This window comes from Bactrocera oleae, chromosome 3 (assembly GCF_042242935.1).
Source record: "Bactrocera oleae isolate idBacOlea1 chromosome 3, idBacOlea1, whole genome shotgun sequence".
Taxonomy (NCBI): domain Eukaryota; kingdom Metazoa; phylum Arthropoda; class Insecta; order Diptera; family Tephritidae; genus Bactrocera; species Bactrocera oleae.
In genome coordinates, this window is record NC_091537.1 from 91,750,587 (window position 1) to 91,765,217 (window position 14,631).

Below are 14,631 nucleotides of genomic sequence, written 5' to 3' on the forward strand. Positions count from 1 at the left end.
TTTTCGATTTGAAAGTGTTTTTGGGCTACCGAATTTGCGTGAAATAGCCATATGCACAAAAAGTGCAAGTAAAAAATTGTTTAGCGTGGAATTTTTTGTTGAAATGCAATTAGTGATAATGAAACATATTAATTATTGCTGTGATTTATTAAAAAAAGATTTAAAATATGTTCAAAAAATTATTTTACAAAAAAAAAAATGAATTTATATTACAATTACAAAAATTACTTACGAAAACTAACTCAATAAATAGTAATTGCCAAATGAAAAAATTTAAAAATTAAGCATTTATTTGTTACTTTTTTTTTTTGTCAATATTTGCTCGAAATTATTAGATTTTTTAAATAAAAAAAATTACTTATATATTGGTTTTCTAAAAAAAAATTTCATAAAAATTTTTATTTCATTAATTTTTATTTTATTAATTTTTGTTGTTAATTTAAAAAAAAAGTTATTAAAAATTAAAAAAAAAATTTAAGAGGTTATTTAATTTTTTTAATTTTAATTTTTTACATTTTAGTTTCCAAATAAATATTTTTATCAATGAAATTTTTTTTAACAACTATAAGGGATTTTAAGTAAATTAGGAAGACGTTTATATAATAATTACGCAAAGTAGTTATTTTTTAATTTTAAGCTATTAAATTTAATAAATATGGAAAAAAATGAAAAAATATTAAAACTATTCTTCAAATCTCATTTGTTAATCACACTGTTTCTTATTTTATTTTTTGTCAATATTTGTTAGAAATAAGTATTTTTTAATATTAAAAACAAAAATTTTAAAAATTATTATTTTATAATTTTTTTAAACTTTTCTTTTATTTATTAAAATTTTTATTTTTTTAAATTTTATTGTTACTTATAGAAAGAAAGAATTTCATACGCTGAACAGGGTATATTAAGTTTGTCATAATGTTTGTAGCGCCCAAAAGGAAACGTCAGAGACCCTATAAAGTATATATGTAAATTTTCAGGGTGACGGGCTGGGCCGGTTTAGCCATGTCCGTCTGTTTATATATATGCGAGAGTTAGTCCCTCAGTTTTTGAGATATCGATTACCAAGAAGCTGCTCATTTGTCGGACCGGCCTAGCTCGAACCACTCTAGCCTACCATATAGCTGCCATACAAACTGTGCTTGTATGAAAAGCTCTTTCATTTGACGATATATGTATCTCCAAGAAATTTGGTGTGGAAATCTTTTTTTATTTGTCATCATATCTTCACGAAATTTGGCATTCATCACTATACAAAACGACGGTAGGATCTTCGAACAAATTGTTCAGATCGGATCACTATAGCATATAACTGCCATAACGATCTTATACGGAAACTTTTTTTATTTGTGAAGGGTATCACAGCTTCGGTGCAACTTTAAAGTTTTAGAGTTGACTTTTCATTTGATTTCAAGATAAAAATTGTAAAATCTTTTCTTATTAATTATATAATAGTCATATTCACTTACATTTTCATTTGTTGCCGCTGTCGTCATCCCTGTCGTCGCATTATCCGTCGCATTCTTGCTCGCCCGTCCGCCGAATGACAAGCGCTTGTACAAACTATTAACCGGCGTTGTCGCCTGACCGCTGCCGTTCGCATCGCTGTTAAATTCGCCCGAACTCGCGCCACTCGACGGCGTCAACAGCAAGTCTTGCTCGCATTCCGACAGCTTTTGATAGTTCTGCAGCGTGGCGGGCGACTGTTCGGCTGGCGTGTTCGCGAGCAAGTTCTTCGAGTACTTAATCGTCATATCCGCTTCCGGCGTTGTTGCTGTTGCTACTGAGCTGTTCGCTGCTTGCTTGCGGTGTGCGGTCACATTTACCGGCTCGTAGAACTCACCATCACAGTTGCTGCGATAGCTGCCCTGCAGGCAATTGAAAGTGGTCAGCAGGCTCTCGGCGCTCAGAATGTCGCCACCCTCACCGCCACTACCAATGCAACCAGGTGTTGCGGCGCGTGTGTGTGTCGCTGCTGTGCCGCTGTGACTGGTGAAGAAGGTGCTGTTCGAGCCGCTTGTGGAATTTTGAAAGTTTTTATAATTCTTTATGCTATCGTAGCCGCTGAGCAGTTCGTTTTTAATGAATTTTTCAATGAAATTCGTTGGTGATTTAATGCCCTGTTGCATGGAACTGAGTGAGGCGAAAAATTTGCTGCCGCTCTCCGTGTGACTCGATGTGGAACGACGTTGCTTGTGATCGTTGTTGTTGCTTATGTGTGTTCTACTGCTTATGTTGTTGTCGCTGTTGTTGCCGTACTCATGCACTTGCTGTAATCCATAGATTTGTGAGGAGCCTAATAGGCCGAACATGCCGATGGCCGCAGTTGGGCGCACAAGTGAGCGTGTTCTGTGTCGAGAGCGAAGTTTTTAATGTGTTCAACCGTTTTTTTTTTTGTTTTCTCTCTATGTTTCAGCAGTTAATATAGTGTTTTATATGTGACCGAGTGAAATTTGGTGAAGATTAGGAATATTGCTTACATGTTGAGAGATACTACTTAATGTTGTTAGAATGCCTGTAAAATAAAAATAATGAAATGATATGTGATTAGTAAAATGTACGTATTAGAGTTGCCACATAATTTTTATTATGTCAAAAAATGAATGTTATTTTAAGATAATTATTTTAAGATAATTGGGGTGTATATTTTTAAATAGGATTGCCATATGTGTTTTTTAAGAAAAATAATTCAATTAACTTCAAAATTAAATTCTTAATTTTCATAAAACGTATTTTTGAAACTTTTTTATTTCAAGACAATTCGAGTGTATATATTTTAATAAGGTTGCCATGTATGTTTTTTACAACATTAATTAAGTTTTATTGATACTTTGAAAATTTTTTGATTTATTTCAAAATAATTTGGGGTATATCTTTAAATAGAGTTGCCATATATGACTTTTAAAAAATTAATGAAGTTTTATTTTAACTTTAAACTAAATACAAAATTTTCATAAAATATTTTGATGCAATATTTTTGCAAATTTTTTAATTTATTTCAAAATAATTTAAGGGTATATTTTTAAAAAGAGTTGCTATATACATATGCACATAATTTTTGTTTTGTAAAAATTGTGCAGTAATTTTAATGTTTAAATGAAATTCATGTTTATAAAATTTTTTGATGCAACAGTTTGGAAAATAGAGTTGCCACCCCTTTTATATTTTAAGCGAAGTGCTGCCTGCATAGTTTTTCATAATAATAATAAAGTTGTGCCAAATTTGAACAAACATTTATGCAGCAGGATTGCCAAATATTTGTATTTTCATAGATGAAAATAAAAAGTAATTAAAAACTCAATTACAATTCCAAAAATATTAAAAGAAAAATTAAATTTGGCGTAATATTATTATTATTATTTAAAATTACATTTTAATACATATTTTTATATCTCGTATCAGGATTTGTTTTGAAGGATTTTCATTACATTTATTTCACCTTCAGCTAAATATAAAACCTTTCTAAAATGTGTATAATATAAACTTTAATATTAAAAAAAAAAAGTTGGCAACTCTGTTACATTTTTTTTTCAAATTATAGATTGTAATAAAACACATATGTTATGTATATTTTAATAATGTTCTATATGCTACATTAAAATTAAAATAGTAGTGCTGCCAACTTTTATTTTTTAACTAAAACTTTTTCTACAATATGCATGACAAGATTTAATACAATGTTTGAGTGTTAAGAGTAAAACTTCAAAATTTTAATGTTTAGGGTTGCCAACTCATTTTCATACAAACAAAAAAACTTGCTAACTAGTTTTGTTAAGCTATAAAATTGAACATAACAATTCGTGTAACAATAACTTATGTTGGAATACAAACAAGGTATTTATAAAACCACAGCAATAACAAGTTTGCATAGCATTCAAGTATACATTTCCTATGCATTGATAGCAATTATCGCCATATGCAATATGCTTATGCAAAATTTACCACAAATATGCAATTGCAGTGCTTCAAATATGCAAGTATCGACTGGATTTGGTAATTGATATGCTGCGCTGAAGTTTACGGATTTTTTTTTGATATACATACATTTATATATACTTGTACGTACATATCTAATATTATAGTATTTATATTTTAAACACAGTTATGTATATAATCATGCGGCTGTTATGCAATTTATGATGTATGAGTGCCAACAAAGATATTCAATCGCATAACATACAATTGATTATTGTGTATGTTAAGCAACTGTGGCAAGCGTCAAACTGTCACAACTGTACAGACGCACAATAGTTGATGCCATGCAGTGCAAACATGCATCAGTTATGTACGCGTTAGTATGTAAGTATGCAGATAATGACGTGTACGTGTCTCTTCGGTTGTCATATTATTAAATGTGTATGTACATATATGTATATATGGAGTCAGTTACACTTTAATAAAATATTAAATAAGACAATAAATTCAAATAAAAAATCGAATCAACAGAAACTGCAGGCGACAAATATACTCACAAGTTGTATCATTCACGTACCACTTCGCTCGTACGCGAAATTGCATATTAGTACATAAATATGTAAATATGTCTACAAATGTATGTAGAGTTATATCTAGCTGTTTTTAGCATAAATGTAAAGTAAAAGTGCTGAGCTTGGCAGTTTATTGAATATATTTCCTATTCATGCTCCACTTGTTGTTGGAAAAAGTAGCACAAGCGTTTAGAGTTTTAAAATAGAAACATATGTGTTTGTTGTTGTAATGGTGATATTGTGTATATTAATATATTTTGTATATTAAAATATGCTAATAATGGGGAAAGAAGTGCGTAAGCAAATCAAATTGATTGTGAAATGACAAAAAAATATTAATGAAAGTAGTCAGACACTTGACGCTTTCCTGCTTATTACTTTAATTATTAGCTAGTTCTTAAGCACTTCCTAGTAGCATATTAAATTTTGAAAATAAATAATAAGAAAAAAAGTTAATTACGGTTGCAGCGTAGCACCAATAAAAAATTTTTTCATACACGAACGTTCAGTTTATATGGCAGTCATATGCTATAGTAGTGCAATCTGAACAAGTTGTTTCGAGAATATAGCGCTGCCTTAGAAAATAATCTATACTAATAATAGTGAAGATATCTTGCCAAATAATAAAAGTGTTCATACCAGAACTTGATTTTGATCGTTTGGTTTGTATGACAGCTATACGCTACAGTGGTCCGATCTGAACAATCTGTTTGCAGATTTTACAATTGCCTTGGACAATAACCTTTCATAAATTTCATGAAGATATCTTGTCAAATAAAAATTTATCCATAAAAATTATAATATCTGAAAACGCCGAAAATTTAAATAACAACCCGCCTTAAACATTTTTTTCCAGTCAAAAAAAAAATGATCAAATTTGAAGCGTTGAACTTTCATTAGCTGCACACCACTACAAACCGAGTAAAACATTTCTTTTACACGCATAGCGGCGTGCTGTTGTAACCATTCCAAGCTTCTAAGTATCTAAGCCACGCTTTATAATTGGCGTAGGAAATTTCGATTTCAGCTGCTGTTTAACCTACAAACACAATTAGGTCCCAATTAGGCGTTCTTAAATGCAATCGCAAACTCGTCGCACTCATACAAGCATATATTCCCATACACATACATATGTATAATGTTTGTAGGCCCCGCATGCGCAATTACGGCATTTGATTTGCATGAGTGCCTTTTATCTACAAATGCTTTTGAGTTAGCTGTAGAATTATTATAATGAAATTAAGCACAGGAAATGTTGATTTATTTGGGTTTCATTTATTTGTTGTTTTTAATTTTAAGTTTTTTTTGTCTTAAGGCGATTTCGCTTTTATTTGCTTTAAAAATAGTCTACGGTTGGAATTCTTGGTTTGTAACTGCTTGTTGGTTTCCGTTGTAGTATTTATAGATATACTGTTTTAAAAAAAATTTAAATTATTGCAGTGAAAGTTAGCTCTTTCTAAATTATGATAATTCTGCTTTAAGTTCAGAAAAAGTGAAATTTTTTTATTTAGTTGCATTTTACCTATATTGGCTTTTCTGCCAAGCTAGCTAGTTTTAAATGTTTAAAAGCAAAAATAAATATGTATGTGTATAGATATGTGGCAACCATATCAAAAATTAAATGTTGTTGCTAATATTCAGAAAAATATACAAATACATTTATTGGAGTATTAAATTAAAAAATTAAAATTTTTTGGGCATTTTTTGGGTGGCAATCCTAAAAATCTTCAGGGATTCTGATATTTAAATTTGTAAGGCATAAGATAGGCATAATAAATTTGCAATAAATTCAACCCAAAAAAGTTCAATTGTATATATCACAGCAGATATGGCGACTCTAGCACATAACAAATTTCGTTTATAAAAAAATATCGTTTGAAAATCTGGCCACAAAGTTCTATATCGAAGGAAAATGTATTAAAAAATTTCAATGCATAGATTACAGCAGATATGGCAACTCTAGCACATAAAAGCTCTTGTTTGCTAATAAAGCCTTATATAAACTTAACGCCATGTTTTAATTTCTAAAAAATTTCTCCTAAAATAATTCATGTATGTATCTATGATATGTATCGTTGTAGATATGGCAACTCTGGCACATAAAAAATGTTGTTTATTACAATAATAAAAATTCTGCCAAAATGGAATTAAATATTTCTATATATTATTTTAATATGATTTCTGGTATTATAAAAATTTAATTAATTATTTGAGATCTATTTTTAGATATACTACAATACATTAAAAACACACTAATATTCGTGAATGCCTCTATTCATATCTATTCTATTCTATTCTAATATTCTTTTCTTTTAGCTAAAAAAATATATAAAACTTTGAAAATATTAAAATCGCGAAAGCTGCCCAAAATACAAAATGGCAACTCTATTATTATTTTTTAATTATTTTTTAACAAAAACGTATTTTATTAATGAATATAAAATGTAAAAGCATAAAAAAGAATTTGTTGTTAGTAGGACATGATATAAAATATTATATTACTAGGCGTATAAAAGACTTAAGAAACGAACTTTCGTCCTGTGAGAGTAATGCATACTTTTTGTTCGATTTCTAAAACAATATTTATAATAAAATTCGAAAAAAAAACCAAAATATTTTCCAACAGAAGCTTAAATTTATCATAACGAAAAGAAAAAAAATTTAATTGAGTAACCTACGCTACTTAACTTGTAAGTAACTCAAATTTTGTTGCAACAATTTTATGAAGCGCAACAAATTTCCATTGGCATTGAAATGTTTATTAAGAGTAAACAATTAAAAGACCGATAAAAAATTATTAGTCGCTCAATAAATGCGGCTAAGAACTGGCAGTAACCTTTAAAAGCGCAGCAAACAGCAATTAGTGTTGTAAGAAGTTCCAATTTGGTGGCTACCTTTGATGTGAGGCAGCGCCACCGCCACCTACAACAACAGTTTTTACTTGCTTTTGTTTTTCAGCTGCTTACACACAGTTATTCTATTGATTGATTGCCGATACTTCAATTCTGTTCGATTGTTGTGTTGCAATTCTTCACACTGTTCCGCAGTTGAAGTATGCTTGTTGTTATAATTGTAATTGCTTTGCTATCGCATACAATCACCGTTCACCGTTATGCGTTAACATGTAACTGATAGCACGTGGAGGGGCGATAAGGCGAACTGATATGCGTTCATTTGATTTTCGCTCGCTTCTCAACGGAAATATGTTTTTTTAGCTGCGGTGTAGGAATTTTAATGACTCTTCGGGCAGCAACGATTTCTCTGTGAACTTGTTATTGCTTGTAAGGGCGACCTTGAAAGTATACATTTTTCTTCTTTGTTGTGCCTATGCGCTTGACTAATGAGTTAGCAATGCCTCTGATTTGATTTTTTCATATTGGCCTATTGTAATGGAAGTTTTTGAGAGAGTTGGAGATGCAAATATGTTTGGGTTGTAATTAAGAGTGTGACGATAATAATCAAATTTTTTAGCATTCTTTTGGAAACTCAGTTAAGCGTGAATTTTTTTTGATTTCTTATTTAAAATTATATTAAAATTAATGAAATTCATTACCTATATCAATATTACACCACTATAGTCTCAATAATTTCGTACACTACCATTAAAATATGCATTACAATTAGCTGGCATGTGGCGCTCCAACTTTTCGCCGCTACATAATTGAGTATAATTATCAGAAATCTTGCCAACCTGCCGCGCACATGCAACTAAAGCAAATGTGTTCAATGTGAATGGCCAATTGATGAGGCCATTATTGCTATTGCTTTTGTTGTTGTTGCACTCAAGCCAGTGCGTGCAATTGTAGCTACTTTTGATTTGCTTTTCTGTTGCTGCGATTTTCATAAATAATAGCACGCTTGACTTTTCGAGATTTCTTTTAATTGCACTTTACAGTTCATAAATTACACACAAAAGTGCATAAATTAATATTTATATGTTCAAAAAATATACACACATACACCTGTGCTTGAAACTGAAAACTTGAAGCAATGTGTTGTTGGTTGTTTTGTGTTAATGATGATGATAGAAAATAAAATAAAATATATTTTCAGCAAGAGTTTAAATTGAAAACTTTCACAAACAGTTTTTTTTTGCGCAAAAGAGAATTTTTTAAATTTGAAATTTTTTTAAGTTTTTTTAACTAAAAATAATTTTTTTTTAATTTTTTTATATATTATTTTTTATTTATGTGCTATATATTGTTTTATGTTTTTTCAAATTTAAGTCATAACAAAGAACTAATAAATTTTCATATTTTGTTGTCAAAAACATGTGTTTTTGAGTATAAGCGAATTTTTTAAATTTCCTTATTTAAATATTTTAAATTTTTTTTTAGTTTTTTTAAACTAAAAGAACAACTTTTTTTTATAATTATTTATTTTTTACTCTTTTGTTATTTTTATTTTTCAAATTTAAGTCACTACAAGCAACTTATTAATTTTCATAATTTCTTTAAAATATATTTCTCTTCCTTAAGTAATACCGTTACACATTTCTGTAACAAAATTTCTCCTCTTTACCACTATCTTACACCAAACAAGGGCATTCACTAAGTAATTTTTGTAGTCATTATCGCTGATTTCTTATCTACAAAATTTTATGCGTTTGCTTTTAAAATTAAAATACTAAAGATGTTTATATTTTCTAGTTTTTCCCCGTCGCTTATGTCATTTCTTAAAATAAAGACACCTTTCAATCAACAAACAATTCCGCAGACATGGCATATTAATTATTGTAACAAACGGGCAATTAACATATCACAATTTTTCCGTGTTGCAACTTGTCAAAACCAAATTGAAATACTTTTTAGAAAAAAAAATTCAGAAAAAAAATTTAAAAAAAAAGGACAAATTTTTTTAAGTTTGAAAAACCGAGTATTCGTTTCTTTCTAGTTGCTGTTTGCCAACAGATACAGAAATGTATTTATATATATGTATGTATTATAAGATTTAATAAGTCCGCGGGTTTTTAAATAAATTTGAAATTTTCCTATCTTTAAAGATTTTTATGGAAAATTAGATATGTCGCAAATCATGTTAATATAGTTCTTACATTTCTTATTACAGAAAACTGTTAAAGAATCGCTTAAAAGTGATGTTATTTGGAACAACAACAGAAACAGAATTAAGTGCACTGCCATGTACTCTGTCAATTTTTTCACTTTCTGTTAGTGTCAGAGTTTATGGCATTATTTTTCAGTTTCAATAACAATGTATTTAATTTTATTTCTGCTTCTGTTCAATGTAACAACAGAAGTAGAAACCGAAACTGCGCATACATAGAAATAAAAAATGTTAAGTTACACATTTTTATGTTATTGTTTATTTAATTCTGATGTTACACTGAATATAAGCAGAAACAGGAACATAAACTGCCCAGAAACAGAAAATGTTAAATAAAAGAGTTTTACGTTATTCTTTACATTGTAATTAACATATTTATGGTTATAATGAGAATTCTAAGCTGTTTGCTATTAAAGCATATTTCGCTCAGAAAAAACAGCCTTATTTTTTACATTTGTTCATTTGAGTAAATAAAACTTGATTTTAATCATCACAGATCACACTTAGATAATATCAATTTCGAAACAATAAACAAAATTGAATAAACTACATTAAGTGCAAGATCATTTCCCTTTCATTCAAAACAGAATTCTCACCAAAAGTAGGCTCAACATAAATCTTCATGTGAGCTTGATTGCCCAGCGTTATCAACGCTGCACATTTATCAATCTAAGCCAAACAAAATTCGTAGTAATGCAAAGTAATAAAAAAGACAATGAGGTTAACAAATTCACACGCGCTTGCTTAAAGCTCGATGATGAGCGTAGATGGCGGTGATTTGTTGTGGTGGGAATGAATGATTTGCGGCAGATAAACATAGCAGCTTAAGCGCAACGTCAAAGGGGAAACAAAGCGAGGTTAAGATATTTAAATTAAAATAATAAATAAAGTTGGAGAATAACGAGAAATCAACTGACTTTTCGGTAATTTGTATACTTTTTGGTAGGTAAAATATATATTTTAAATTTTCTATAAGCAAGTGTCGCAAATTTCCCACGCGATAGTGTGATTTGCATATTGAGACACGCCCTCAACTGTCCATATTACCAAATCCTTTTTCTTTTACCTCTCCATGCCTACTCTTCTCACTTTTTGCTTTACTCTTGGGTCGTTTCTGTTTGGTATTTTAAAACAAAAGCGTAACCCTTAATCTCTTTAACGGCAAAATTGTGCCGTTACATCAACTAACTATATGCCTACAAGCAGCCACGTGCACTGACATTTCCCAAAGGACTGATAAGCAGTGGCTTTGTTGTTACTGGTTGCGCCCATTTTTAGACAAAATTGCTTGCTTTCCACTACCTGTCACCAGTGATTGTTGTAAAATCGAATTTTCGGGAATTTTCGCCACACAAGTGGTTTTGCAACAGTGGAATTACAGTTTACCGTTTTTCCTACACACACACATAGAAGGCATCATAAATCTTCCATACAAATTTGCAGTTGGCTAAAATTGGGTTTACCTGTTGTTGGTTTGCGATTAGCTCAGCAGTTTTCTTTGAATTGGGTGTTTTTGTGCAGCATGAAATTGGTGATTTTTTCTGTGAAATTTACAGTTAGCTTGACAATTGTGTGAGGCAATATTTCATTGACTACCAGGTATATATTTGTGTTGTAACTTTAAATTGTCACTTGCAGAAGGCAGCAGAAGCTGGAAAGATGCTTTACGTTATGCGTCATAAGTCTAAGATAGCTGTCTACTTCCCAAATTCAATTATACCATAAATAGAGTTTTCACTCAAATGACACCGCCGTCTCATGATTTGTGAAAGCTAAATTCAAAACTTCATTTTCTGATTTAGAGAGTGATGAAAGCTTTCATAAGTAGTAGAAAGCTGTTTATAAAAACTCCTATTAGCTCTTTCTGAGGCTTTTAAATACAATACATACATGTATGTTTTTGTATAATTTGTTTGCGTTTAGTTTCATTGCCGAAAAGAAGGAAGTAGTCAAAAATGAGGAGTGTCAGAGTCAGAAAAGACGGCGATATGGGTCCTGGTCTCTTCAGCTGCACAGCACAACATTTAAGTTTTTTGAAATAACCTCATTTCTACGATTGCTTGTTAAGAGCTTTGTAATATTATCTACTTTAAGGTGTCCTAAGTTTCTATTTTATAACTTCTTTTAATGTCTTGCTACACTAAATGAGCTAGAGGTGAAAATTTGATGAAAGCTCTAAATGCAGTGGTAGATTTTTTAACATAATCTTTCAACTGTTTTATTTAAGTTTTTATTTTCAGATGTAAAAGCGCCGACCTATGCTTGCAAGTGAAAACTTTTGTAAGCTTTCATTCCTTAAGTTATTGTAAAATATTGTTGTATTACAGTCGTACTTCGTAAGTGCGCACGGTTTTCTGTAATTATTTAAGTAAGTATTTATCTAAGTACATAAGTTTGTAAGTAAGTATATTAAAAAAGATGAGTAAATGATCATCAGAGGGATTAATGTGTGATTAATTACTGATCGTTTTTGCATGAAATCATTAACACATTGTTTGCTGCAATAAAATAGTTTCGAAATTTGCAGATTTATTGATAACAAAATTTCTTTAAAAATATTTTATATTTCGCGAAAGTTGTTAACTAAAAGAATTACGTTTTTTTTTTGGATTATAAAATAGCTTTTATATATATTTTTTATTTTTTTTTTAATTTTTATGCATATTCATGTTCATTGCTCGCTGCATGCTAATTTTTATGCAAATCACAATACATACATACCAGCGAAACGACTGGTTGAATGATTGAACTTACCAAATTAAGTGGCTATCCAGTTTCCATATTAGTTGATTGAGTCTCGAAATTTTAAACTGTGACTACGTCAATAACAATTAATCACAAAAATATTTAAAATAGCTTAATTGGTATAAAATGTGGAGATGGCAGCTGGTCCTTACCTAAAACGTAAAGAAAGGTTAATTAGTTAAAAAAATATAGTATATATAAAATTTATTGCAGAAGAAAAAGAGAGAGAGAAGTATTAGAAATTGCAACATCACAGACAAAACGGAAAGACTTTTAAGTCTTTAACAAACCACAAACATTACGAAATATTCGAAAACAAAGCAAACCGCTTTAGCTTCCGAAAAAATGAAATATTTTCATTCGCAGCCCTCAACTTCCTGCGCTGACCGCTTGAGTTTATTAAATATATTACTTGGCTTTTGTTTAGAGAGAAAAACGTGAGTTAGTGCTTAGATTACAAACACAAGTGCATTTACTTATATAAAACTGAAATGGCATTTAAGTAGCGGTACTTAAAAAATTTACAATAAACAACTTCTTTGATTGCAATTAAAGCAACAATGGGACGTTGCCATATTTATGGTATTTCCCTTTTTGTTACTGCCATCAATGCGTGCGCAAATGAAAAGGCTCTTAGACAAAGCCATTTTATAACACTTGATTATGATTAGGTGCGCATAATCATTGCGTAATTTATAAAATGTATGTGTGTCTTTCGCTATGAGCGTTGTGTTGTAAGCCAAAATAGCAAAAAGCGTTGGGCTGGTATTAAAAAAAAGCTTAACTGATGTCCCACATCAATTCAGAAAAATGCTGCCAAAGTAGTTGAATTGCATTTTTTCTGCGTTCAGCGTACTTACGGGATACTTATGTATTTGCCTACGTACTTTTGTGAGCTTAAAAATAAATTGGTGTAATGCTTTTGTTATTTTCGCTGCATTTTAGTGGTATTTTTATTCAGTTGCAGTTTTCTACGACCGAATTCAATTCGGTTCATTCATTCACTCACTCATTCATAAGTCGTAGACCGTTATTGCTTATGTGCATAAGCTCCTCAATTCGTTTGTAAGCATACCAAAATGCCATAACATGAAATTAATTTATGAAGTTGTAAATACTTTATTTGTTGTGGCACATTTTTATCAATATTTCAAAAAAATTTGACTTACATAATTCGGTCAAGCTTGTGAACTGGGTAAAAAGTGGATGCTTTTCTGTAAATAAAGAGTAATTCGTTCAAAAGTAAAGCGATTTGACAACTTAAGGGAAAATTATGTGAAGTACTGTATTAATCAACTAAACTTTTATCACAGGCTTAATTAAGCATAGTCCTTAGATCTCTTATTGATCTTTCAATATTGAAGAACTTATAAGAAGGCCTTCAGTAATCTGTAGGGAGCTAAAAGCTTTATGAGGTGTCTTAATTTTCGGACTAATTATTTCATAATGAGCCCAGAGTAGACTATATAGCAAAACTATTATTTTATTATTCTTCTAAAGAAAGCTTTTAGCTGAGATGTAGACGCTTTCATTTTTAGCGATTTTTGAAGTGTGTTGTTGTTCTAGCTCAGCTCAGACAAAAGAACACTGAAAAAACAGACCAAAACCTATCATAAAAATGAAAAGCAAGTAATATTTTTTAAAAATTACATCAGTGGTCTCAAGAGAGATGAAAGCTACATACGATGACTAAGTTTGCGGACTAAATTCACAAACTGGATTACACAGAAACTGTTTATATTAATAGCACAATTTTATTACCAAATCTCGTTGTCTGAATTTTAAATGAAGCTTTCACATGAAAGGTAAACATTTTTAATTTACAAAATAAAGTCAAATCAAAAACTGACAATTAATTTTTATGCTTTTACGTAAAATTTTTAAGCTTTCATGCGACATCGAAAGCTTTACTGTTAACACTTTTTCTAGTGCTTTCGCATGCGTTACATTTTTAGAGGATAGAATTTTATTGCCAATTGCTTTCATAAAAGTGGAAAGCAATTAATATTCGGTAATGAACAAGTACCGTTGTTTTCTCATAAATATTTGAATTTACATGAAATATACAAGCGCCACAGCAGAGTCAGAGTCACACATACAAACATATATAAATGCAACTGGTTTATCATGTATGTGGTTTCATCAAAAAGGAAAATCAGTTCTTCTAAGAATGTGGCTGTAAAACAGGATATGTTTGCATTTCACAACTAACACTAAGAGGCGTACAAAAACAAATAATAATAATTTGCTACGTTTTCTTGTCTGCCATTGTTTATTTTTATTACAATTACAAACAATGTGAATTTCGGCCTGCTTTGATTTTTCAACAAAAATATTT

At 30.1% G+C, this 14,631-nt stretch overlaps 1 protein-coding gene across 2 annotated transcripts in view; it reads right to left on the reverse strand.

Annotated features, from left to right (window-relative positions):
• Positions 1–14,631, reverse strand: part of LOC106624553 (serine-rich adhesin for platelets) — an 86,520-nt gene that overhangs the window by 8,599 nt on the left and 63,290 nt on the right. Inside the window, exons 2-3 of one of the 2 annotated variants that reach the window (XM_070107216.1) lie at positions 12,303–12,445; positions 1,467–2,512 (exon numbers count right to left, since the gene is read on the reverse strand). In XM_070107216.1, coding sequence (XP_069963317.1) covers positions 1,467–2,309 — 843 coding nt within the window. In that variant the 5' untranslated portion in view covers positions 2,310–2,512; positions 12,303–12,445. The remainder of the gene's footprint in view (positions 1–1,466; positions 2,513–12,302; positions 12,446–14,631) is intronic. The other variant, XM_036359997.2, reaches the window with a different exon arrangement.